The following is a 25,631-nucleotide window of genomic DNA, read 5'->3' as shown; positions in this document are numbered from 1 at the left end:
TTATTCCTATATCAAAGGGACATGGTGGCTCAGTGGCTAAGAGCTTGTCGATCGAAAGGTCGGCAGTTCAGCGGTTCAAATCCCGTTAAGTGCTGCTTAACGGGGTGAGCTCCCGTTACTTTTCCCAGCTTCCTCCAACCTAGCAGTTCAAAAGCACATAAAAACAAAATGCAAGTAGAAAAATAGGGACCACCTTTGGTGGGAAGGTAACAGCGTTCTGTGCGCCTTTGGCGTTTAGTCATGCCGGCCACATGACCATGGAAATGTCTTTGGACAGTGCTGGCTCTTCAGCTTTGAAACAGATGAGCACCACCCCCTTTTGTCGGGAACGACTAGCACATACGTGCAAGGGGAACCTTTACCCTTATCAGGGAGATGGGCGGTTAAGAAATAGGATGGATGGATGGATGGATGATAGATATATTATCTTTTCATTTGATTTTATAAGATTTAAGATGATAACATGGGGGATGACATCAACTGAAAGCTCTTGGAAGAGTTGCAACTAATTGAGTCTGTCATTTGTACCTGAATAATTGTCTGGGTTGGCATGGCAACCAAACAGGACAGATACACACTTCAACGGATAGTTGTGGGGAAAAACAATCACAACCAAACCTGCCTTCCATTGAGCTGTACACTGCATGAACCAGAAAGTGGGCTGAGAAAGTAGTTGGTCTCACAATAATGGAAGTCTAATTCCAGCAAGGATCTGGCATTCATAGCTATGCCGCCTGCTCATTTGTGAATGTTCCCAGTCAGTATTGCAAATGAACTATAGAGGGGGGGCAATCCTCACCTTCAGTTAGGGTAAGTGCTTAACAAAAATGGATTTTTATATGAATGTATTTGACTCACGGGCAACTTCAGATTAAGCAAGGGTGTGTTGGGAGAATTTCCCCGAGTCTAAAATACCCTGTTAAAATGTGTGTGTGTGTGCGCGTGCGTGTGCGCGCACAGATCAGAAGCTTTTTAACTTCTCCAACCCTGTATTGTGACCCCAATTCCAATACTAAAAGTGCAGGCCTTTATCTCAATTCTCTCTAGGCATTCCATTCCCTTGTTTTTTTCCTTGTCAAAATAGACCATCATTTCCCCCTATTTCGTCTTACCCTAACAAGGGTAATCCTAATAGAAAGCCAATGCCATGAAAGTCACTACTACAGGTAGTCTTCAATTTACGACCACAATTGAGCCCAAAATTTCCATTGCTAAACAAGACATCTGTTAAGTGAATTTTGCCCCATTTTACAACTTTTCTTGCCACATTTGTTAAGTAAAAAAAAAAAAAGTGAAGCGCTGCAGTTATGACGTTAGTAACACAGGTTGTTAAGTGAATCTGGATTCCCCATTGACGTTGCTGGCCGGGAGGTCGGAAAATAGGATCACGGGACTCCAAGACTCTGCATAAATATGGTCATAAATATGAATCAATTGTCAATTCTGGTCACATGACCACGGGGATGCTGCAATGGTCGTTAAGTGGAAAAAAAGGGTCATTTTTTTTCAGTGCCGTTTCAACGGTTGTAAGTCGAGGACTACCTATTTGACCAGACACCTGAGCCCCCTCTTCCCCCTCCCACCATCTGCAACTGGGCTTCCAGGATGAAAGCTTCATTCAACCGGCTCCCTTTGTCCTCTTGGGAATGCAATGCAGCCAGCTCTTCAAACCCTTCGTGAAAACTCCGGAGACAGCCTTGGAAGGAAGAAACGGCTTTCTTTCCCGGTGCCGGTGGAAAAGAGACGGATCCGCCCAAGGCTTTTCCTCGCCAGGGACCTCGATCCCAAAAAGGCCGGAGAGCCGCGGATGCAGCTGCGGACACGGACATCAAAGGCTCCGGGCATCTTCGTTCTCTCCAGGCTTTCCAGGGTTAAAGAAAGCGAGTTCTTCTCCCTAGAAAGACAATATTGAGGAGTGGGGACCCTTCCGGCCCTCCCTTTCGCTGTCCTGGCGGACTCCCCTCAGGGGGGAAAAAAACGCCTTTGAAGCATCCTGCTAACCTTCGGAAAAGAACCGTTGGAAGGGGCGGGGCTACGACTTCCCGCCTCTCTCTCTGAGGAAGAACCGAGTGACAAAGACGACCTCCTCTTCTGGTAAAATAACAGTAGTAATATTATAATATATAATTAAAAAATAACAGTAGTGCCGAGGGATTCTGCCCTAAATTCCTTTTCAAGGGTAGGACTTGAAGATACCGTACTAGCAAACAGTGTCCCTGAGGAATAGTGGTCAAAAGATGATTGCTGCGACATCTCTGAGGAGAGGCTGTGGCCGTCCTGAAGGAAAGAAAAATCCAGAATATTGAAAGGAATCGAATTTCCCCAATGGGAATGTTTCTCAGAGGCATCCAATTTGTTTTCAAAACAAAAAGTTACCTCAGGAATTGCAGAAGTGGGGAAATACAGGTAGTCCTCGATTTATGATCACAGTAAGTTGAGCCCAAAATTTGTTACTATAGGGTCATTAAAAGGTGGTGATGATGATATGTATTTTGGTAGAAACATGCTGTGGTATTACTGTAACTAAAGACTTGGCAGTTATATTAAATAAATAAATAATGTTTTAAAAATGTCATACCAAATAGTTTAGGTTGCCAACAAAGCCAATGATATGGTTACAAGTAATACTTCAGAGATAAGTAGGGACAAAAGACTATTTCTGAAATTAAAGACTGTACAAATTCTTTATTATTCAACAGGGAAACACTGAAATATCAATCCCTTGATACCTTCTGAAACACAGATTCTATGACAAGATAAACATAAACCATTGGATAAACAAATATCAATATACATTCTTAAATTTTGTGATATAAAGTTGATATTAAAAAATAATCCAGCCTAAAAATTCTGGGGCAGAATTATATAAAATGTATATTCCCTTTTAGGTGGATACATTTTCTCAGGAATCTATTAAATTCAATTCCATATGAACTCAATTGTTTCCTTTACTAATGATTTTTCTTCATATGCTTGATTAGATGCTAACAATATAAAAATAAGTGTGAAAACCCTCCACTCTTTTGCCTATTTCAAATCTTTTCCTAAACAGCTGAATTGAATGATATCTGAAACCTGATGTTTTCTACCAAGGTAATTTATTTTTTTCATGCTTAAAAATATTTTTTTTCACAAACATATCCAAGCCCCCAATCATTTGAATGGCTGCTTTTGAACTTTGCCTATTTTTATAGCTAATCAAAAAACAAGCAGCCGTAACATTGCATTGCATTTTCTTCCAGTGGTCTCCAAATATGGTTGATCAAAATAGTTTCTCTTACATATCCAATTGTGGGTTATTATATTCAAAAAGGGATGCGGTGACTCAGTGGGTAAGATGCTGAGCTTGTTGATCAAAAGGTTGGCAGTTCAACGGTTCGAATCCCTAGTGCTGTGTAACAGGGTGAGCTCCCGTTACTTGTCCCAGCTTCTACCAACCTAGCACATATGTGTGAGGGGAACCTTTACATTTACCTTTACCTTTATATTAAAAAAGAAATTGGTCCATAAATTTAACATAGCACCTTCTCAATAAATGTAGCAATAGCATTTAGACTTACATAACCTCTCTAGTGCTTTACAGCACTTTCTGAGCAGTTTATAACGTCAGCATATTGCCCCCAACAATCTGGGTCCACATTTTTACTGACCTCGGAAGGATGGAAAACTGAACTGGTCAGGATTGAACTCCTGGCTGTGAGCAGTCAACCTACAATACTGCATTCTAGCCATTATGCCACCATTGCTCCTATACATGTGTTTTGTGTGTGTGTATAAATCTGTATGTGTGTATATGTATGACTGTCAAAAGTCACATCCCAAAAAGGATTAGGATTAAAGGCTGGCTAATGCTGAAATATATTCACACATAGGTACATAGTCATTTACACCTCTTTCCTACTCATATTCAGTACAGTTGTCTGCTCCAAACAAAAGGTAAGTCAGCATCCACAACTGAACTCACAGATAATGATTAGGAATAAAAAACAAACAAACCCTAAAAGCCCCATTAATAAAATCTGGGGATCCCTTATCTTTACCAGCTGGGATTACATTTGAGACTATGCTTATTAGATGGCATCAAGTCTACTCTTCCTGGACCTACTACACAAAGATATTAGCCTCCCTCTTGTAGTAACTTGAAGCTCTCCCAAAGATTTCCTGTAATCGCCTTCATCTGGCCCATCTCTTTTATTCTCTTCCCCTACCTTCCTTCACTCTTAACTCATTTTTTAGTAATCATAATCCACCACATTTCCATTTTGACATTGTGATAAAAAATGGAACCACTGAAGTTCTTTCCACACTACAAGTTTGTATATGGCCACTCCTTCAGGTGGCTCTTTTTATGAGAAGTTCACTCTTCTGAATAAAGCTCCTTCAGTGTTATATGCTGGTAGGTTGGATCTCCCTTGTGTGGATCCTTTTATGAGAAGAGAGGGAAGTGCTGTGTCTGAAACTCTTTCCACACTTCTGGCACTGTTTCTCTCCCGTGTGGATCCTATGTGATTTAAGGGAACTGCTTACAGTGAAACTTTTTCCACAGACCACGCAATGATATGGTTTCTCGCCAGAGTGGATTCTCCCATGTGATATCAGGGAACTGTTTCTGTGAAAGCTCTTTTTACAGCCTGTGCATTTATATGGTTTCTTCCTTGAGTGAATCTTCTTGTGAATACTAAAATAACTGCTGTGTCTGAACCTCTTCCCACAATCCATGCATTGATACGGTTTCATCCCTATATGGATCCTTTCATGGGAAGTAAGAGAAGTATTTTAGCTGAAACTACTGCAGGCTGTCCTTGACTTACAACAGTTCATTTAGTGACCATTCAAAGTTACAATGGCACTGCAAAAAGTGGCATGGCCATTTTTCAAACTTATAACCATTGCAGCATCCACATGGAGACGTGATCAGAATTCAGACGCTTGGCGACTAACTCATTTATGACGGCTGCAGTGTCTTGGGGTTCACGTGATTTCCCCTTTTGTGACCTGGCAAGCAAAAAATCAATCAGGAAGCCAGATTCATTTAACAACTGTGTTACTAACAAAACAGTTGCAGTGTTTCACTTAACAATTATGGAAAAAAGGTTGTAAGATGGGGAAATTCAGCTAAGAACTGTTTCGGGTAGCTGCAAAAATTTGGGCCTCAATGGTAGTCCTAAATCGAGGACGACCTGTCTAAACTAGGTCTAGAATCTTGTCAACTTTGCAAAAGCAGAGCTGGACCTGCAGGCAAAAGCCACAAGAAAACCCTATGAAAAACAGTCAAAGGAAAGAAAAAGCGTAAAAAACACCATAATCTCTGGGAGAAAGACCTGAGTTTTACGTACAGACCCGTCTGCCACGCTGGCAGCCCCGAGGGATCCCTTTTGCCCCCGACCCCAAACGCAAACCGATTGCATTTGAACGAGAACCGATTTCGGGATCAGAAACTCGACGGATCGCAGACGGGGTGCAAACGGGGCAGAGTCGCTCGCTTTGCGCAGTTGGCAGGCGAGATCCATTAGGTGCTGCCCAGAGAGTAAGCTACCCTTCCCTTCCCAGGCGAGCGGGAAAGGAGCAGCAGCGAGCCTTCGCAAGAGAGGCAGGGGCCCATCACGAGGGAGGCCTTCTCTTTAACCCTTAAGATTGCCTGCAGAGGAGTGCGCAGGCGCGAACCTGCTCAAACCCTAAGTGGCAGGGGCGGAGCAGCGAGCAAGGCATAGCCCGTGTTCTCCAGGTCGATGGGTGCAGCTTGAATCTGGGATTCGCCCTTACATTGTGTGCAGGAGAGTGCGCAGGCGCGAACCTGCTCTCCAACTCTTAAGGCGAGGGCAGAACTCCGAGGTGGGTGGAGCGTGGAATCCCGGGCGGGTGGGAGGAGTCGAGCTGGGCAGTCGATCCCTTGCAGCTCATCGACTGATCCAGGCGAGGCAACTCACCCCTTCTACGGATCTTTCCCTTCTCAAGGTTGGGGCGTCCCTTGCAGCCTTAAATTTGGATGCTTTTCTCTCCCCCCCCCAACCCCCCAAATGTGAACGATAGGGGGAGGGAAGGGAGGAAAGTCAGGCAGAGCTCCGTCTGGTTCAGCTCAGCTCAGCGTTGCTTTTGCTTTGCTATTTCCAGGAGGTCCCTAGTTGCAGACGCCCCGCGGGGTTTGCAAAGCGCTTTGTCGGTGGCCTCCCTGGAAGGAAGCATTCAACTTGGCAGCCTGGGACTGCTCCACCTCTATTCTCCACACACACCCCACCCCATGGCCCCCTTTCCCACCCTTGGTAGGGCTCGTGGCTGGCTGGTGCGGACCTTGTCCTGCAGAAAGGATGACAACCCCCATCCCCACCCGAAGTGTCTTGCAATGGTTTTTCCTGTGCAAACTATCCGTTTTGGGTGGAGGTGCTGGAGAAAAAGCCACAGCCTTTTGGGGGTGCTGAGAACAATCCAGACCGTTTTGGGGATGTGGCTGCTGGATAAAAGGCCAGAGCATTTTGGGGTCCCCACACTGGATCCGAGCTGAGTGCCGAGCATTGGAAGGTATCTCCAGCTTGGAAAATCTAGGACTTTTTTGTGTTCTTTGCAAAGTTACTAGGGTGCCGTGGCAAGAAAGGTCATAAAACAGGCCAATACTCACTTAACAACTACCTTAATTAGCAACATAAATTTTGACCTCAATTGAGTCTTACATGTACTTCTTTTTGAAAAGTGATTGTGCGTGTTGCTGGTGTGTGTGGGTGTGTTTAACAGCAGTGTCTTCTCTGTCTTCTGTTAAATGTTTTTGAACAAGAACATCCTATCGACGTCTACGAAGGCAGCTCTCTTTTTTTCCTCATCTTTTCTTTCCTTTTGTTCCTTTCCCTTAGCTTGAAAACTGAAAGCATTTATTTATTTTGCTCTGTGGGAGGATTCTTTTCCTTTGAGGATCAAAGTCCCACATCTCCCGAAATGGCTCACAGTGGCTCTTCTTGCCATTCTGCTCCTCCGACCGAAAGTCCTTTTGCAAACGCAGGACAGACTTCAGATGGATGTGAACCAGCGTCTCAGTACACCCCAAAAACCGGCTCACGAGACCCAGAAGGAAATGGATCCCATGTTGCCTTGCTTGGTTCTACTGAGAAATTCTGGAGAAGAATGAAGAAGGACAACGTCCTGGAAGGAGAAACCACCAAATGGGCTGGAGGACATCAATTTTGCCAGGAGTTCTTCTACAAAGAAGCGGAGGCACCTCGAGAACTTTGCACTCGCTTACACCGTCTTTATCGTCGATGGCTGAAGCCAGAGAAACACACGAAAACTCAGATGTTGGACCTGGTGGTCCTGGAGCAGTTCCTGGCAGTACTGCCCCCAAAGATGGAGAGCTGGGTGCGAGAGTGTGGAGCAGAGACCAGCTCCCAGGCAGTGGCCCTTGCGGAAGGCTTTCTCCTGAGCCAGGAAGAGGAAAAGAAACAGGGAGAGATGCAGGTGAGGCAAAAATAATTGTGCAGCTACTCCTTGACTTACAACAGTTCATTTAGTGACCATCCAAAGTTACAACTTTGAAAAAAGTGACTTATGACCATTTTTCATTCTTCATTGCAACATCCCAATGATCAAAATTGTGACGCTGTGGCAATTGGTTCGTATTTCTGACAGTTGCAGCATCCCAGGGTCACACGATTTCCTTTTGCAACCACCTGACTAAGCAAAGTCCATGGGGGTGCCAGACTCACTTAACAAATGTATGACTAAGTTAACCCCTGCAGTGATTCACTTCGCAACCGTGGCAAGAAAGGTTGTAAAACGGGGCAAAACTCACTTGACAAATGTCTCACTTAGCAACATATATTTTGGGCCCAATTGTAGTTGTAAATCAAGGACTACACAGCGTGAGCAGCAATGCTGCTGAATTTTTAAATACAATAACTTTTTCTTTTCTAGCTATATATATATAAATGACTCTCTTTGTGTATGTTCCAGCATAACTCTGGAATGCCTCGAGCAATTTCAGCCAAACTAGGTACACAGATCACTTGCTCTCTGGAAAAAAAAACTCCTCTCTGGTAAAACACCCCAACATCCCTCGTGGGATGTGTGTATCTGTGTGTGTGTGTGTGTTCCAGCATAACTCTGGAATGCCTGTGCCTCCAAAATGAAAAAGAATGAATTTATAGTTTCAAATCAGAGTACTTTTGACTGATAGTGTGCATTTTGGATTCAAGTTCTGTTAAGATACAGCCTGATGTGCCTTAAAATGGCATCTACTGTATAGCACAGTGGAGTTGCCATGGTAACGGCTTCACAGTGCTCCACAAAGGGGCTCCCTCTGGTAAGGAGGATTGGTTCTTTTAAAAAACCCACATACACAGAAACAATAGGTCCACAGCTTCAAGCAAAGAGGGCAAGTTGTCCGGGAGGTGCCTGCTAATGCAGATAATCACCTCAAAGGCTGTTCCCTGTAGAATTTTTCCTAGGCTGTTGGCAATGGCAATTAGGTCTCTAATTCTCACCACAGTGCTTGAGGCATCTGCATACAATACAGGATTGGGATAAATTCCTGGGCAACAGGAATTGCCACAGGACAGTAAAAACAATTAACCAGTGGAACAACTTGCCTCCAGAAGTTGTGAATGCTCCAACACTGGAAGTTTTTAAGGAGAGATGATACAACAATTTGTCTGAAATGATGTAGGGTTTCTTGTGTGAACAGGGGGTTGGACTTGATGACCTCCAAGGTCCCTTCCAATTCTGCTCTATTCTATTCTACCTGTATGTGGGAAGCCCTCTCTTTTTAGAGTGAACTTGGTTGCCGCGGACCATAAAATCTTCTTCCCTCTTTTTCTTTTGACAGGTTCAGGATCCCTTCATAGAAGTGGATGCTCAAAACTCCCGACCACACAGAGACATGTCATCTCTCTCAAAGGAACTGGCCTTCGGAGGGATCTCACAAGAGGATCCAGCTCACATCACATCAGAAGGTAATAAATGCTTCTTCATTTGTTACATTTTTATATTGCTGTACTCCATAAGGAAACATAACGGGGTGCAGTTGAAAAGAAACATATTACAGAATGTTATTCATTCATTGAGCACATTGGTTCAGCTTGGAAGCTTACTCCAGTGTTTCTCCAGGGTCCCAATAAGCACATATTTAACCGACAAAGGCCCCTTTTAACTGCTAGCATTCCCAGACAGAGATGCCTCTTTCAAGGCATGTAACATCATCTCTTCCAATGAGGCATTGAGCACCCTGATCCAGCCAATCAACTCCTACCAAACTCCCAAATAGCACTAGCAATAGCACCTAGACTTATATACCACTTCATAGTGCTTTACTGCCTTCTCTAAGCAGTTTACAGAGTCAGCCTATTGCTCCCAAGAATCTGGGTCCTCATTTTACCGACCTCGGAAGGATGGAAGGCTGAGACAACCTTGAGCTGGTGAGGATCGAACTCCTGTCTGTGGGCAGAGTTAGCCTGCAATAAATTTTAACCACCACGCCACCACAGCTCCAAATATAAGGCAAAAGTCCCGTCTAATGGAAATTGTATTGTTCAGCAGCTGCCCAATTCTTTGAAGTCCTGGGAAAAAATGAACCCAAGATACAATCTTAAAATCTCTCTTTATTTCAGTAGATTCTTAAATCCAGATTTAAGGAACCTCATAGTTCACTGGGCCTTCAGGGATTGACAGAAGCCCTTGTCTCTCATGACAAGAGAGCCACTTCAAAGCCTAACCATTTAGGCCTCTTTAATTCACTCCTTGCCACCTACACAGTTAATCAGAGAGGCCTTATCGCGATGGTGGTGCAGTGGTTAGAATGCAATATTGCAGGCTAACTCTGCTGACTGTCACCCTTCCCAGGTTGTTGGGGGCAAAGTGCTAACTCTCTAAACCAGGGGTCCCCAATCTTTTGGACCTCACGGACCACCAAGTTCATAATTTTAAATCCCACGGACCACTAATACGAATCCAGTGCGCCGCTTTCTGAAGCGCCTGGACTCCCAGTGACAGGATGGGGTCTTTCAGGCACTCTCCTTCCTCTCTCTCTCCTCTCGTTTTTTCTTTCTCTCTTCCCCTCTCTCTCCCTCTCTCTCTTCCCTCTTCTCTGATTCCCTCTTCCTTTTTCTCTCTCTTTCATTCTGTCTCTTTCTCTCTTTCTCTTTCATTCTCTGTCTCTCTCTCTCATTCTCTCTCTCTCTTTCTCTCATTCTGTCTCTCTCATTCTCTCTCTTATTCTCTGATTCTCTCATTCTTTCATTCTGTCTTTAATTCTAACTCATTCTCTTTCATTCTTTCTCTCACTTTCATTCTCTCATTCTGTCTCTCTTTTTCTCTCATTCTCTCTTTTTCACTCTGTCTTTAATTCTCTGTCTCTCTGTGTGTCTCATTCTGATTCTCTCTGATTCTCTGATTCTCTCTCATTCTGTGTCTCTCTCATTCTCTGATTCTGTCTCTGTCTCTTTCTCTCTCTCTCTTTCTTTCATTGTCTCTTTCTCTCTTTTTCTCTCCCCCCTCTCATTCTCTCTCTTTCTTTCATTCTCTTTCTCACTCCCGCTCTCTCTTTCTCTCCCCCTCTCTCATTCTCTCCCTCTCTCCCCCTTTCTCATTCTCTCTCTCTCTCTTTCATTCTCTCTCTCCCCCTCTTTCTCATTCTCTCTCTTTCATTCTCTCTCATTTTCTCTCTCTCTCTCTCTCTCTCTCTCTCTCTCTCTCTCATTCTCACTCTCTTGTTCCGATTCTCTCTCTGATTCTCTTTCCCTCTCCATCTCATGGGCCATCTTATGTGTCTTGGGGCTGAGAGGAAGTCAAGCATCTCCCCGAGAGACCGAGGTGTGCGGAGCACCAACAAGGGCCAGAAGAAACAGCCGCAAGATCCAGCAAGAAATGAAGCTTCGCTCCCGCTCTGGAATATGGAGTGAATCTCCATCGCCCCTCACTCCCAAGGAGTGACTGGAAAGGGAGGGCGAGGGGCGGGGACAGCCACTGGTGGGTTCAGCCGAGAGGAAGCTACAGCAGGGGGAAGAAACAGCCCGGGGTTGCCGCCACCCGTTGCTTTGGTCCGCCTGCACCGCCACCCCCCCCCTTGCACCATTAGCTCATTCCGGCCGGTGAGGGCTGCGCTGCATAGTTGCAAATTGCACAAACCTCCGTCTACAGCAGAGATTTACAGCCCCACCATGAGCTGCCTGGCCAGTCCCATATTCCAGAGCTCCAGTCACAGGACTGGCCATTGCTCATCCTGGAGCAGCTCCTGCACCCTGGACCACCAAAATTTTCTCACGGACCTTGGTGACCACTGCTCTAAACCACTTAGAGTGGGCTATAAAAGCAATATGAAGCAGTATATACTGTAAGTCTTAAGTGCTATTGGTAGTGCTATTGCTAACACCACAACTGAGCCCAACATTTCTAAGCAAGACAGTTGTTAAGTGAGTTTTGCCCCATTTTATGACTTTCCTTGCCACAGTTGTTAAGTGTCTATGGAGATTCACAGTCATCCAGGTCATGGTCATCCCAAAGTTGCAACTGCCTTTTGAAAAAGCAATTTTGAGACAGTTGTGAAGTGAATTACTGCAGTTCTTAAGTTAGAAACGTGGTTAAGTGAATCTGGATTCTCCATTGACTTTGCTTGTTGGAAAGTCTCAGGTGATCACATGACCCCAGGACACTGTGAATGTCATAAATACATGCCAGTTGCCAAGCATCCGAATTTTGGTCACATGACCACAGGGATACTGCCACGGTAGTAAGTGTGAAAAATGGTCCTCAGTCATTTGTTTACCTGCCGTTGCAACTTCAAACAATCACTAAGCAGTATAGGTTTCCCTTGTTCTCATTCCTCCTGGCTCCTATGGGGGTACAGATTACACCCATGTCATTATTTCTTACTATCAATCTGGGGTTCCCTATCAGCCCACTCCCCAATATGGAACTTGGAATTAATATTTGCTTCCGATGATGCTCATTGCCAACATAAAAACTGTTGAAGATTATTGGGGATAATATGCTGACTGTAACCCAGTTAGAGAGAGCTGTAAAGCACTATGAAGCGGTATATAAGTCTAAATGCTATTGATATTGCTTACTTGAAGTCCCACTTGTGTGAAAGAATGCTCCTTTTATTTTGTGTGTGTGTGTGTGTGTGTGTGTGCGTGCATCTATTTATCTATCTATCTATGTGTATGGTATAATTTTGCTCTAGAATGCAGTAGGAATGTTTTCAAAATGTCTTCCTCCATTTCTGTCTTATCAGGGAATGGAGCAACCCTGAGGTTTCCTGCAGAAACACCTTTGCTTTGTGGTGGAACTGAAACTGCTGTCGTCATTCCAACTCAGGTAGGAGGGATGAAGCTCGCCTAAAGTGCTAGTACCACTTTATAATGCCTTGGTAAGACCAACACTCAGAATATTGCATCCAGTTTTGATCGCTGCAATTTTAAAAAGGTACTGAGACTCTGCAAAGAGTGCAGAGAAAAGCAGTGAAATTGAATAGGGGACTGGAGGCTAAAACATATGAAGAATGGTTGCAGGAATTGGATATGTCTAATTAATGAAAAGAAAGACTAGGGGTGACATAAGCCATCATGTGCAATAAAGATGATTAGGAGCATCATAGCATCAAGATGATTAGAAGCACCTAAAACATATGAAGAATGGTTGCAAGAATTGGGTATCTCTAGTTTAATGAAACATGTTACAATATTTCAGGGGCTGCCATAATGAAGAGGGAGTCAAACTATTCTCCAAAGCCCCTGAAGGCAGGATAAGAAGCAATGGGTGGAAACTAATCAAGGAGAGAAGTAATCTAGAACTAAGAAATTTCCTGACAATGAGAACAATTAACCAGTGGAACAGCTTTTCTTTAGAAGTTGTGGCTGCTCCATTGCTGGAGGCTTTTAAGAAGAGACTGGACAACCATTTCTCTGAAATGTCTCCTGCTTCAGTGGAGGGTTGCAATAGAATGGAATGGAATGGAATGAGAATGGAATGGAATGAATAGAATAGAATAGAATAGAATAGAATAGAATAGAATAGAATAGAATAGAATAGAATAGAATAGAAAGAAAAAAATAAAAGAATAGAATAGAATATTAGAATAGAATAGAACAGAACAGAAGAGTTAGAAAGGATCTTGGAGGTCTTCTAGCTCAAACACCTGTTCAGGCAGAAAACCCCATAATCCCTTGCAGGGTGGAGTCTGGCCAACTGAATGGAGCTGAGTGTTTACTAGCCCTTCCTGTTGCCAATGCGGAGTTCTATTTAGCAGATATATTCTCATTGTGCCCAGAGAGAGATGGTTGTCCAGTCTCTTCTTAAAAACTTCCACTTAGATCATTCTCAACTTCTGGAGGTAGTTTGTTCCACTGATTAATTGTTCTAACTGTCAGGAAATGACAGTGAGTAACAACAGTACTGGAAAAAATGACTTAGGACCATTTTCCACACTTACGACCGTTGCAGCATCTCCATGGTCATGTGATGAAAATTCGGACGCTTGGCAATTGGCTCATGTTTATGATGGTTGCAATTTCCTGGGATCATGTGATCCCTTTTTGCGACATTCTGACCAGCAAAGTCAAGGGGGAAGCCAGGTTCACTTAACCATGTTATTAACAACTGCAGCAAACAAGGTCGTAAAATGGGGCCAAAACTGACTTAACAACTGTCTCTTTTAACAACAGAAATTTTGGAGTCAATTGTGGTCATAAATTGAGGACTATCTGAACTCTGTCAAAATTGCCCAGAGTCACTCTGAGATTTGGGATGGGTATGGTATCTAAGCTTGATAAATTTGATTTATTTGTATTTATTTATTAAGCTTAGATACCACCCATCTCACTCTCAGAGTGATCTTGGGTGATTTTCAGGTGGTACAGGTAATCCTCAATTTACGACCTCTAGTACAACTTGGAACTGTACATTAAGAGGGATTTTTTTTTCAATTTCAGAATCACATGTCATTTGAAGATATAGCCATATTTTTTTCTGAAGAGGAGTGGGCCCTGCTGAATCCTGATCAGAAATTGCTGTACAGGGAGATCACGTTGGAAAATGCAAGGAATGTGACCTGCATAGGTAAGTGTCAGGCCTGCCTCTGTTCAAAACCCAAGAAGGAAAACCGCCGAATCCACTGAAGTAGAGAAGAGGTACTACAAATCCTTCCCCCACCAGGGATCCAGGCTGACTGTTCAATCCCCATCCTACATAGTGTCATGTGGAGCACATCGTCCCCAGGACAGTTGGCCTTGACTGGATGTAAACAACTCCATTCAGCAGTGCAGTAATTCCGGCGAGCAAACCTCCCTTTATATTCAGGTGGGCCTTCTTTACACCAGCTCACTTCCCAAACCCCAATGCCATGCCCCCCCCCCCGTTACTATGGCAGCCGCTACCAAGCAAGCATCAAAAGGAAAACCCATACTGGAGATCCGGCTTGACAGTAAGGTTCTCTTTCTACTTTTCTGGTCAGACGTAACCAGCTGACCTATTTCTCAGAAAATGTTAGTCTGTTCCTTTCGTACAATGAAGGAGAATGTATTGATTCTCCCACCCAATCAGGCAGGCGGGGCTAAAAATCTTCATGCTGTTCTTTTTTGGGTGGTAGCCTTAAGGGAGGGCCTTTCATTTTTCTGGAGTTTGGAAATCCTAATAGGCTCGAATTACGTGAAGTGTTAGTACCACTTCATACTGCCTTGATAAGACCACACTTAGAATACTGCATCCAGGTTTGTCACCATGATATAAAAAAGATGTTGAGACTCTAGAGCGGGGTGTCAAACTGGCAGCCCAAGGGTTGGATGCGTCACGCACAGGCCACGTCCACCCCAGCTCCGCAAAGGGAAGAAAACGTGATACGTCATGTGACATCAACATAATGAGGCAATTTGGCTTCCGTGCTCTAAAGTGCAGAGAAGAGCAACAAAGTTGGTTAGGGGACTGGAGGCTAAATTAGGTATGTGACATGATAGCAGTGTTCCGATATCTCAGGGGTTGCCACAAAGAACAGGGTCAAGCTGTTCTCCAAAGCACCTGAAGGCAGGACAAGAAGCAATGGGTGGAAACTAACCAAGGAGAGAACCAACTAAGAAATAAGGAGACATTATCTGACAGAACTATTAACCAGTGGAATAACTTGCCTCCAGAGGTTGTGGGTGCTCCATCACTGGAAGTTTTAAAGTGATTGGAATTGGACAACCATTTGTTTGAAATAGTATAGGGTCTCCACTTGAGCAGCGGTTTGGACAAAAGACCTCCAAGGTCCCTTCCAATTCTGTTATTCTCTGTCATGTCTCCCTCCCATTTGCCCCAAGGCCTCTTTGCTGTAGACTTGCTTTCAGCAACCTCCTCAAAAACAAGCTGAAACTCAAATAACCTTCCCCAACAGTTTTGTGTTGACACTGAGCATCATGGGAAGCAAGGTAGGTCTGTACATGATATCGATGTCCCAAGGTCAAAATATTAGTTCCAAGTTCCGTACTGGGCACCGAGCCAACAGGGATAGTAAATTAATACCCTGGGTATAATCTTTACCCCCATAGGGTCCAGGAGGAATGAGAACAAGGTAGTCCAGGGTCCAGGAGGAATGAAACCTGTACAGGTAGTCATACAAATATTTGTTTAGTGATTGAAGTTACAACGTCAGGTAAAAAAGTCACTGATGGCCATTTTTCACATTTACGACCGTTGCAGTATCCTTACGGTTGTTTGGTCAACATTCAGACACTTGGCAACTGGCATGTATTTACAATTGTTGCAGTGTTCAGGGGTCATGTGATCACCTGCGACTTTCTGACAAGCAAAGTCAGTGGAGAAGCCAGATTCACTTCAGAACCATGTTACTAACTTAACAATTGCAGTAATTCACTTAACAACCATGACAAGGAAACTCGTATAAGGGGACAAAACAATTATCTCGCTTAGAAATTTTGGGCTCAGTTGTAATGTTAGAGAGAGCACTTAGATTTGTATACCACTTCACACTGCTTTACAGCCCTCTCGAAGCAGTTTACAGAGTCAGCATCTTACCCCCAACAATCTGGCTCCTCATTTTACTGACCTTAGAAGGATGGAAGGCTCAGTCAACCTTGAGCCGGTGAGAATCGAACTACTGGCAGTCAGCAGAATTAGCCTGCAATACTGCATTCTAACCACTTCACCACCAGGGCTCATAAATTGAGAACTACCTGTAATGTTCAAATACAGGATGTGGCAATAGAGCTTGAACCCTCAGGGTGCCTTAGCTTGGGCCTTGAACATCTCATGAAACTCACCTCTGTTTCTTCTTTCTGTCGCAATCAGGCGAAAGATGGGAGAATGAGGACTCTAAGACGGAGATGATAGAGCACTTGCCAACAGTCAACAATGAAATTACAGAAAGGATGTTCCGATGTCAACTGGGAGTCCAAAGTCCTGAGGAAAACCAGCTAAACGGAGAGCCAGAGAAAGCCCTCGCTTTTCATTGTGCAGATAACAATGCTCTCCAGGCTGAAAAAAATCACCAAGGAACCGGAATGTGTCCAGGCTGTGGAAAAATATTGAAGGAGGAATCAGGATTGTGTGGATATTGCAGAAGGCTGCCTGTTGAGGCACAACATGAAAATAGGGAACGGACATTTCCTCTTACTTTAAATCAAAATATATTGCTTGGGGAGAAATTATATAACTATGTGGAATGTGGAGAGAGCTTCAGCCAGAGTAGCCATCTCAGTAACCATCAAAAGAGTCAGGTCTGGGAGAATCCATATCAATGCATGGATTGTGGGAAGAGCTTCCTTCAGAAAAGTCACCTTATGACCCATGAAAGGATCCACCGTGGAGAAAAACCACATCCATGCTTGGAGTGTGGAAAGAGTTTCATTAAGAGAACTTACCTCACTTCTCACATGAGAATCCACAGCAGGGAGAAACCCTATCAATGTACGGAGTGTGGGAAGGGCTTCTGTCGGAAAAGCCGCCTTATTTCCCATAAGAGGATCCACACGGGGGAGAAACCGTATCAGTGCCTGGAGTGCGGAAAGAGCTTCAGTGATGCAGGTTACCTCACTTCCCATAAAAGGATCCACACTGGAGAGAAGCCATATCAGTGTCTGGAGTGTGGGAAGAGTTTTAGCATAAGCAGTTCCCTGACATCCCATAAAAGGACCCACACGGGGGAGAAGCCTTATAAATGTACGGAATGTGGAAAGAGCTTCACTGTAAGCAGTTCCCTTAGTTCTCATAAAAGGATCCACACGGGGGAGAAACCGTACAACTGTGCAGAATGTGGAAAGAGATTTAGAAAGAGTTGTTCTGTGACTTCTCACAGAAGAATCCACACGGGATAAACCATATGAGTGCACAGACTGTAGACAGAACTTCAGAGACCCCAGTTCTGAGGTTAGGAGCCTCATGCAGAAATGTTAGAATTCTTTATTGGCCAAGTGTGATAGGACATAAGCGGAATTCGTTTTTTTTTTTACACAAGGAAATGTCATGGAAGTGGATCATGGGCTAAAATAAATTGGTATGGCTGAAGGAAGGAAAACGAGGAATTATCGCCCTGTATCCCTCTATCAGGGAGATGGGCGGTTAAGAAATTGGATGGATGGACGATACATATATTGTTTCATTTCATTTTATAAGATTTAAGATGATAAAATGGTGGATGAGATCAACTGAAGGCTCTTGGAAGAGTTACAACTAATTGAGTCTTTCATTTGTACCTCAATAATTGTCTGGTTTGACACAGCAACCAAACAGGATAGGTACAGACGGATAGTTGTACCTAACGGATAGTTAGGACTGCAAGATAAAACAATCACAACCAGCCTTCTACTGAGGATACACTGCATGAACCAGAAAGAGGGCTGAGAAAATACCTATAGACCCCTCACATCCTGGACAGAATCGATTTCATCTTCCCTCCTCAGGACTCTGCTATAGGGCATTGCATACCAAAACAACCAGACAGAAAGATAGTTTTCTCCCTCCTCCCCCATGCCATCACACTTCATTCCCACAGCACTCTCTTATTTTTCATATTTTCTCATTTTTTTCATCTTTCCAATTATCTTCTCCTTTTGGTTTCTTATGATTTATCAATTATTTGTAACAATAGAATAGAAATAGGAATAGAATAGAATAGAATAGAATTGAATTGAATTGAATTGAATTGAATAGAATTCTTTATTGCCCAAGTGTGACTGGATTAATGATTGTGACTATGATTTGTGATCTATGACCCATTCATTGCTTTTTATATGTACACAGTGAGCTTATGCACCAGAGACTTCTGTTCTGTTCCACTCCTACTCCACTCTCATTCCCATTCCCATTATCCTATCCCAGGGGTTGGCAACCTTAAATACTCAGAGAGCCACAAAGGTCCTAACCGGAAGCCCCCCGTTCAATTCTGGAGCCAACTGGAAGTCTGGTTCCCCTACCATAGAATCTCCTCCTAGCGTGGTGTCCTTTTTCCTCTGCCAACCGGTAGTCTGGTTCTCCCACCATAGAGTCTCTTTCTAGTGCGGCGTCAGTTTTCCTCTACCCGTCCTAACCAAAAGCCGTATCAATTGTGGAGCAAACCGGAAAATCTGCCCCTTGCCATAGAGTCTCCTCCTGGCATCCCGTGCTTTTCTCTCCCTAACCGGAAGCTCCTCAAAATTGTGGTGCCAACCAGCAACAGCTGCAGCAGAAGGATGCAAAAGCCACATGCGGCTCCAGAGCCGTGTGTTGCCTAGTCCTGTCCTATCCTATCCTATCCTATCCTATCCTATCCTATCCTATTATTGACAAATATCTATAAACTTGTTGATCATCAGAGGAAGTAGATGTAGGGAATAAGATGGCAGACAGGATCAAAAATCTTGAAATAGCTATAGGTTATTAGAGACAAGTACCTATAAATCTGATCATTATAAGCAATAGATGGAGGAACAGTTAGTAGGACTTGGCACTTTAGTCTTTCCTTGCGTATGAATACTGAATTTGCATATTTCTACATACCAGGTCTGATTTTCTTAATTCCAACTTCACTTACACAGTAACCAAGTTGGAAAGGACCTTGAAGTCTTCTAATCCAACCTCCTGCTCAAACAGGAGGCTTCCAATTCTCAATTCTTTCTCTTTCATTGGTTCCTTCTGGGTCACTTGATCTCTCTCCAGTAAGAGTACTTAATTTGCATTTGTTTATATATTGGATCTCCTGTTTATAATTTGGTTGCAAAAATGTATACTATCTCCTGTTTATTAAAGAAATATTGAGGTTGGACAGCACTACCAGTTCTCTTTTATTTAGTTTTCTTCTTTGCCATTCTCAGGTAATGGAGAAAACTCCATCGTGGTTGTGAGACACAGATCAACCGGACAACTTCAAATTTTCTTTCACAATCTAATCTCTCAGAGAAGGATCATTTGTTTATTCCCTTTTTTTGCCATGGGGATTGTGTCTGCAGAGGACCCGGTCCCAGTTTGGTCTTCCTTCCTGTTCCCCTGCCTACTCAATGTTAGCTATAGCTCTAGTACTTAAGACTTATATACCGCTTCACAGTGCTTTACAGCCCTCTCTAAGCGATTTACAGAGTCAGTTTATTCCCCCCAATAATCTGGCTCCTCATTTTATCCACCATGGAAGGGTGGAAGCTGAATTGACCTTGAGCCAGTCAGGATTGAGCTGCTGACAATCGGCAGAGTTAGCCTGCAATACTGCATTCTAACCACTGTGTCACTAGGATTCATGTTGCTGTTTGATTGGCAACTGTATGGTTGATGGATGTATTACCCTGTCAGTTGGGGGGAACGGGACTAGCAGGGAGGTTAGAGAACGAACATGGGGGTTTATAGACTGCCTTGGTAACCCCCTGTACAGGTAGTCCCCAACTTACAACATTAATGGAGCCTGCCCATTCATGTTGGAAGTTGGGGAGTACATTAAATGAAGCACCTAACTAACGATCTCCCTGTCCCTGCTTTCCCCAATGCATTCGTTAACCAAATGCATGGGTCGTTAGATAGAGCATGGGGTGATTTGGGGATGGGAGAAATCGAGGGAGGCCTAGTGCAGGAACAGGTGCTCCCAGGAGGCCTCCCCTACCCTCTAAGACAGGGGTATCAAAGTCAATTTCATTCAGGATTGTGTTTACCTCGGGCTGGGTGTGGCCAGGATGGGCATGATCAGCGCAACGTCATTTGTCTCAGGTACCTGTGGCAGCCCGAGCGCTCTGCCAGTGAAAGTGTGACCCGCCTGAGCTCTGTTTTCGTTGGCAAAGGGTTACAGGAGGTCATTGCAGCCAAAAATCAATTTTCACTGGCAGGGGCACTGCCGGCCAGTCCTTGGCTGTTTCTAGGGTGGCCCTATGGGCCAGTAAATAGAGGTATGTTTGGGACTCGATCCAAATCAAACAAGTCATCTGATACCCAGTGAGCTGTTTTTATATCATAAACCCACAGATCCACATTGGAATTTCCTGATCTTTCATTACTTCTTCCTGCTTTATTGAAGATGTGCACAGTTTAGGTTAACATCCCATAATAAGCATGGGAGGGTGCACTTAATTAGCTAAGCTCTCCACCTCTGCATGTCTTTTTTAACATGCTAATAATCAACTTTTTACCTCTGGACCTTTGCCTGGACTTTCTTTTCTTTTCCCCCCCTCTTATTTCTTTTCCTTCCTTTCTATATTTTCTTTTTTTTCTTTTGTAGTAAGTACATCCCAAAAAGACAGTGCCAGAAACCTCAGAAAACAGTGCCAAGAGACTCAAGCCAGTTCTTCCCCCTTTAAGAAAACCAAGAAGCACCAGCTGAAAGGAAAACTCAGAGCAGCCCTGCTAAGGGCTGTTACAGAAGTAACAGAGCTGACAACAGAAACACTTAAGTAGAGCCATTAAGATAAGGGGAATCAGGCTAAAATAACTCACCAAGGCAAAACCAGAACTCCCTTTTTCCTGCCCCCTTAAAGGATTAACCAGCAGGGTAGAAAAGACAAAGATCCTGGGACAGGATTAACTCATTAAGGCAGGAAGACAGGATCCAGGGGAATCACTTTAACTAGAGGCACACAAATAACCCCATCAAATTGTAGGAGCTTCAAATAAATCAAGTATAAGAAGGCATGGGTTTGCCTCCCCCAATCTGCTTGCTAGCCAGGAATGCTTGAGCTGTGTCACTACTTCTTGCCCTCCTGAATGAAAGGATTCCACTTTCTGGCAGCTTGCTTCTCTGAGTCTGTTTCTTCTCAGCATCTGATTGCTTCCTAGCTGGGGAAGGAACGAGAGATATTTCTTCTAACACTTCCTTTTTCTTTTTCTCTTTCTTTTCCTTCCTTCCTCCCTCCCTCTCTCCCAACCAGCCTCTCTCCCTCCCTCTCTCTTTCTTTCTTTCTTCTTCCTTTCTGTAGGAAGAAATATCCTTCTGGGTTCAGCTCCAAGCGGGGAAAAAGACACTGGAAACATGTAGACTGCTTGGAAAGATGGTTTAATGGTGGACAGGATCACATGGCTCGAGTTCCTGAACAGAAAAAAGGGCGAGATGCTGCGAGTCCCCGGGTTTTATGCTCTCTCTGGCTTTGAACTTCCTGGGGCCCCGAAAGAGTATCCTGATTGGTTGTCAGACTCCCAGGGGGTGGGGGTCTTAGCAAGCCTTGCTGGCTGATGTAATCTTCCAGGTGCCGTGTGGTGAGTTTCTGTTGCTAGATGGGTCCTATTGTGTTGCAGATGAGGGTCCATTGACAAAGATTGAGTTTCTGCCTCTGGCTCATTGACAAAAGGCAAGAAGGTGGGAGCTGCTTCGTCTTTTAAAACCTGCTTCTCCATTTCTCATCCAGGGAAACATAATGTAGGAAGTTAGCACCCACCCCTTTCCTAGAAGAATGAAATATTTTGGGAAATATTAAAAAGGCAGAATATTATGTTTCCCTGGATGAGAAATAGAAAAGCACGTTTTAAAGACAAAGCAGCTCCCACCATCCTACCCCCACCCTTTGTTAATGGGCCAGAGGCAGAAACCCAATCCTTTGTCAAAGGACATCTGCAACACAATGGGGCCCATCTAGGACAGAAACTCACCACATGGCACCTGGGAAGATTACATCAGCCAGCAAGGCTAGCTAAGACCCCCACCCCCTGGGAGTCTGACAACCAATCACGATACTCTTTCGGGGCCCCAGGAAGTTCAAAGCCAGAGAAAGCATAAAACCCGGGGACTCGCTGTATCTCGCCCCTTTTCTGTTCAGGAACTCAAACCATGTGATCCTGTCCACCATTAAACCATCTTTCCAAGCAGTCTCCATGTTTCCAGTGTCTTTTTCCCTACTTGGAGCTGAACCCAGAAGGATATTTCTTCTAACAATAATATTCTGCCTTTTTAATATTTCCTAAAATATTTCATTCTTCTAGGAAAGGGGTGGGTGCTAACTTCCTACATTTCTTTTTCTATCTTTTCTTTTCCTCCCTCCTTCCTTCCCTTCCCTTCCTCCTTCCTTCCTTCCTTCTTTCCTTCCTTCTTTCCTTCTCTTCCCTTCCTTCCTTCCTTGTTAACTTCACTTTTTTCAGTAATGGGGCCCACGTGCATAATACTACAGCACAGTTACAAATCCCCATCCGCCAGGAAAACTAACATTTCCTGTAACTGGAGCATTTGTGGACAAACGCTTTAGCTTCTGGTAAATGTCAGTGTAGATCAGAGGTCCCCAAACTTGGCAGCTTTAAGACTTGTGGACTTCAATTCCCAGAACTCTCCAGCCAGCTATGCTAGAGTCCACAAGTCTTAAAGCTGCCATGTTTGAAGACCTCTGGTGTAGAGCCTTACCCACTTTAGTTTTGTTGGAAGAAAAATCCAACTGGTTCAGTTCCAAGCGGGGAGAAAGACACTGGAAACAAGGAGGCTGATTGGAAAGATGGTTTATTGATGAACAGGACCACATGGGTTTGAGGTTCTGGGCCACTGAACACATGGAGTGGAGAGAGAGAGGTATTTATACCCTCTCTTGGGCCTTGCCCTTGAGCTTCCTGTTCCTGTGGCAAGAGCATGTATTCTATTAGTTGTTGTAAGGCAGGGATCCCCAAACTTGGCAGCTTTGTGGACTTCAACTCCCAGAATTCTCCAGCCAGCATAATATAGCTGGCTGAAGGATTCTGGGAGTTGAGGTCCACAAGTCTTAAAGCTGCCATGTTTGAAGACCTCTGCTGTAAGGTGTCACTGCTAACTTTGTAGGCTATTTGAATCCCAGGCTTGATTGAAGGCCAAAAAACATGAAGCCGACCCAGAGGAAGATGGAGAGACAACTTCAAAGAGACACTACAACAGCATCAAATAACCTTTGAGGCTTCTAGAAGTGCCAAAACCAGAATGTTGTATCTCCCTCGACACCTGAAGTGGAAAAAGAGGAAGTTAAAAAAAGAAAGAAAACTAAAACTTAGTTGAGGGTTGCAAAAGCCCTTTTTTCTTCCTTATTGGTATCGCTTCTCAAAACTTCTGGTCTCCAATTCCCTCTCTTCTTTCAACTTTCCTGCTCCTTCATTTGAGACGCTCCATTATAGGGATCTAGGAGCTGCAGGCGATAGGAATCTCTGCATTTCCAACAGGTAGTCCTCCACTTATAACAGTTCATTTAGTGACCATCTGCAGTTACAACGCTACTGAAAAAAGCGACTTCTGAACGTTTTTCACAGGACCATTGCCGGGGGAACCACATGGTTATGGGATCAAAATTCCCTTCCCTGCTCCCGTCCCTGGGTTTCCTCTCCTCCCTCTCTCCCCTGTTTCTCGGACTGCCTCGGGGTTGGACTAGAAGACCTCGAAGATCCCCCCCCAACTCTGTTATTCTGTTAAAGGACGAGTCCCTTCTAACTGTGCTGCTCAGCATCGCTTTCCCTTCCCTCCCCCCCCTTCCCTGGGCTTCGTCCCCTCCCTCTGTCCCCGTTTCCCTGACTTCCTCGGGAGAAGCAGCCCTGGACTCCCTGCCCAGCTGAGCATCCCACGCGGGACCGCTTCCCCCGTTGCAAAAGGCAGGGCGCAGGCAGGGGGACCCCCGAGTGGGCGGCGCCCTCCCCCCTTTAGAGAATGGGAGGAGCTGGACGGGGAGGGGAGGAGCTATAAGAGCTTCCTGCTTGGGCTCTGCAAAGTCCTGGCTGGGGCCGTTCCGAGAAGGGGGATCCACGTGCGTGGCCGGGAAGGAAGGAAGGAAGGAAGGAAGGAAGGAAGGGAGCGTGGCTGCGTGGAAAACGGATCGCGGATCCGTTCCTGCGCGCATCTTTTTGGGAAGCGGAGTCCGGGCGAGGAAGAGAGCCGCCTCTTTCCTAAGGAGCGCCAGGTGAGAAGCTCCTTCCTTCCTCCCTTCCTTCCTTCTTCCCACCTGGGGAAATGCTCGGACAGGAGACCCTTCAGTGCAGCTTCTTGGGGCGCTGCTAAGATCGCTCCTGCACCCCCCACCTTCTCCTTGGGGAGATTGTTCTGCCGGCCCTTCCCGATCGTTTCCCGTAACTTCCTTTTTTTCCTTCCCTCTGGGGCTGTTGCAGATCCAGATCCAGAAGGCTTGGGGTTTAATGGCTGCTAACCCGGCCGGAGGGAAAGGGGGCGATCCCTCCCAGGAGCTGCTGTTTCGGGGAGCTGCTCAAGACGAGGCACCTCAGGAGAGAGCATCAGGTAAAGGCTCCTGCTGATGCCCTTTAATCCTCAGGATTGACTTTGCCCGAGTTAATTTCATTCCTGACTTAATTTCATTCGTGAATTCCTTTTCATTGTTTAATTGAACGGTGTTTTTAAAGTCTTGGGTGCATTTAAACAGGTATCATCACCCTTTTCCTATAGGCCAGCCTGTCTCGACCTTGGCGACTTTTAAGATGTGTGGACTTCCGCTCCCAGAATTCTCCAGCCAGCATAGGATGGCTGGCTGGGGAATTCTGGGAGTTGAGGCCCATGTATTTTAAAACTGCTAAGGTTGAGAAACAATGCTACAGGCAGGGCAAATCCCACCTGCGAAAATAGTTTTCCTTTCTCCTCGGATGATCTGATAGGCAGGGAGAGTGGATGTTATGTGGGTCAGGATTGTGATGTTCTAGAGTCCAGAGAAGAGCAACAAAGAGGATTAGGGGAGTGGAGGCTAAAACACATAAAGAACAGTTGTTGGAATTGGGTATGACTGGTGTCAGGGGGAAAAACCTGATTATGAGCATAGCTGCACTTGTAAGGAATTGAACAGACAGTACATCATAAGACATCTCACTTAGAATCCAGAGGTTTATGAAATTTAAAATTATAACAAGCAGCAAGTACTTACACAATAACCACATTGCAATGAGGGTCAATAGGCAACCAGTCAAAAGTTACTCACTGTCCAATATGCCATTATATACCACAAAATTCCCAAAATTCCCAAAATTCTGCCACGTTGTCACAGCAACTGAGGCAGTTTTCTCTTCCTCTAACCACAATGTCACAATATTGTTATTTTGACATGCATTATTTATTTATTTATTTAATTACTTATTTAATTAATTAATTTATATACCGCCCTTCTCCCAAAGGGACTCAGGGCGGTGTACAGCCAGCATAAAACCCACAAATATAAAATTTAAATTACAGCCTGATAGTTCCCTCTTTTCCCTCGATCAGCTACCAACAGTATTGAGACATACTATTTCAGTGAAGAGGTTAAATTTCAGGTACTTAAATATTCTTTGGTCAAAACCCAAAGCCT

At 44.5% G+C, this 25,631-nt stretch overlaps 1 protein-coding gene across 2 annotated transcripts; it reads left to right on the top strand.

The window, feature by feature from the left end:
• The first annotated feature begins 2,927 nt into the window (after positions 1 to 2,927).
• LOC148116013 (zinc finger protein 202-like) lies at positions 2,928 to 19,212 on the top strand. Of its 2 annotated transcripts, none has more exons than XM_087884747.1 (6): positions 2,928 to 5,832; positions 6,843 to 7,440; positions 8,807 to 8,933; positions 12,212 to 12,294; positions 13,908 to 14,034; positions 16,258 to 19,212. In XM_087884747.1, exons 2-6 carry the CDS (start codon positions 6,925 to 6,927, stop codon positions 17,280 to 17,282), a joined length of 1,878 nt encoding a protein of 625 aa, XP_087740873.1. In that variant the 5' UTR covers positions 2,928 to 5,832; positions 6,843 to 6,924; the 3' UTR covers positions 17,283 to 19,212. The 2 variants fall into 2 exon arrangements, with proteins under 2 accessions (XP_087740873.1, XP_087740872.1); XM_087884746.1 differs by lacking the exon at positions 2,928 to 5,832 and adding an exon at positions 5,834 to 5,955.
• The last annotated feature ends 6,419 nt before the right edge of the window (positions 19,213 to 25,631 follow it).

Source organism: Pantherophis guttatus, chromosome 2 (genome assembly GCF_059756535.1).
Source record: "Pantherophis guttatus breed Tessera chromosome 2, ASM5975653v1, whole genome shotgun sequence".
NCBI lineage: Eukaryota > Metazoa > Chordata > Lepidosauria > Squamata > Colubridae > Pantherophis > Pantherophis guttatus.
The sequence above is the reverse complement of the archived record's forward strand: the minus strand, read 5'-3'. Positions and strand labels throughout refer to the sequence as shown.

Coding starts and splice junctions, on each gene's coding strand:
- LOC148116013 (XM_087884747.1), top strand. CDS start 6,925: ATGGCTCACAGTGGCTCTTCTTGCCATTCTGCTCCTCCGACCGAAAGT. Junction 7,441..8,806: donor AGAAACAGGGAGAGATGCAG/GTGAGGCAAAAA, acceptor TTCTTTTGACAG/GTTCAGGATCCCTTCATAGA. Junction 12,295..13,907: donor CTGTCGTCATTCCAACTCAG/GTAGGAGGGATG, acceptor TTTCAATTTCAG/AATCACATGTCATTTGAAGA.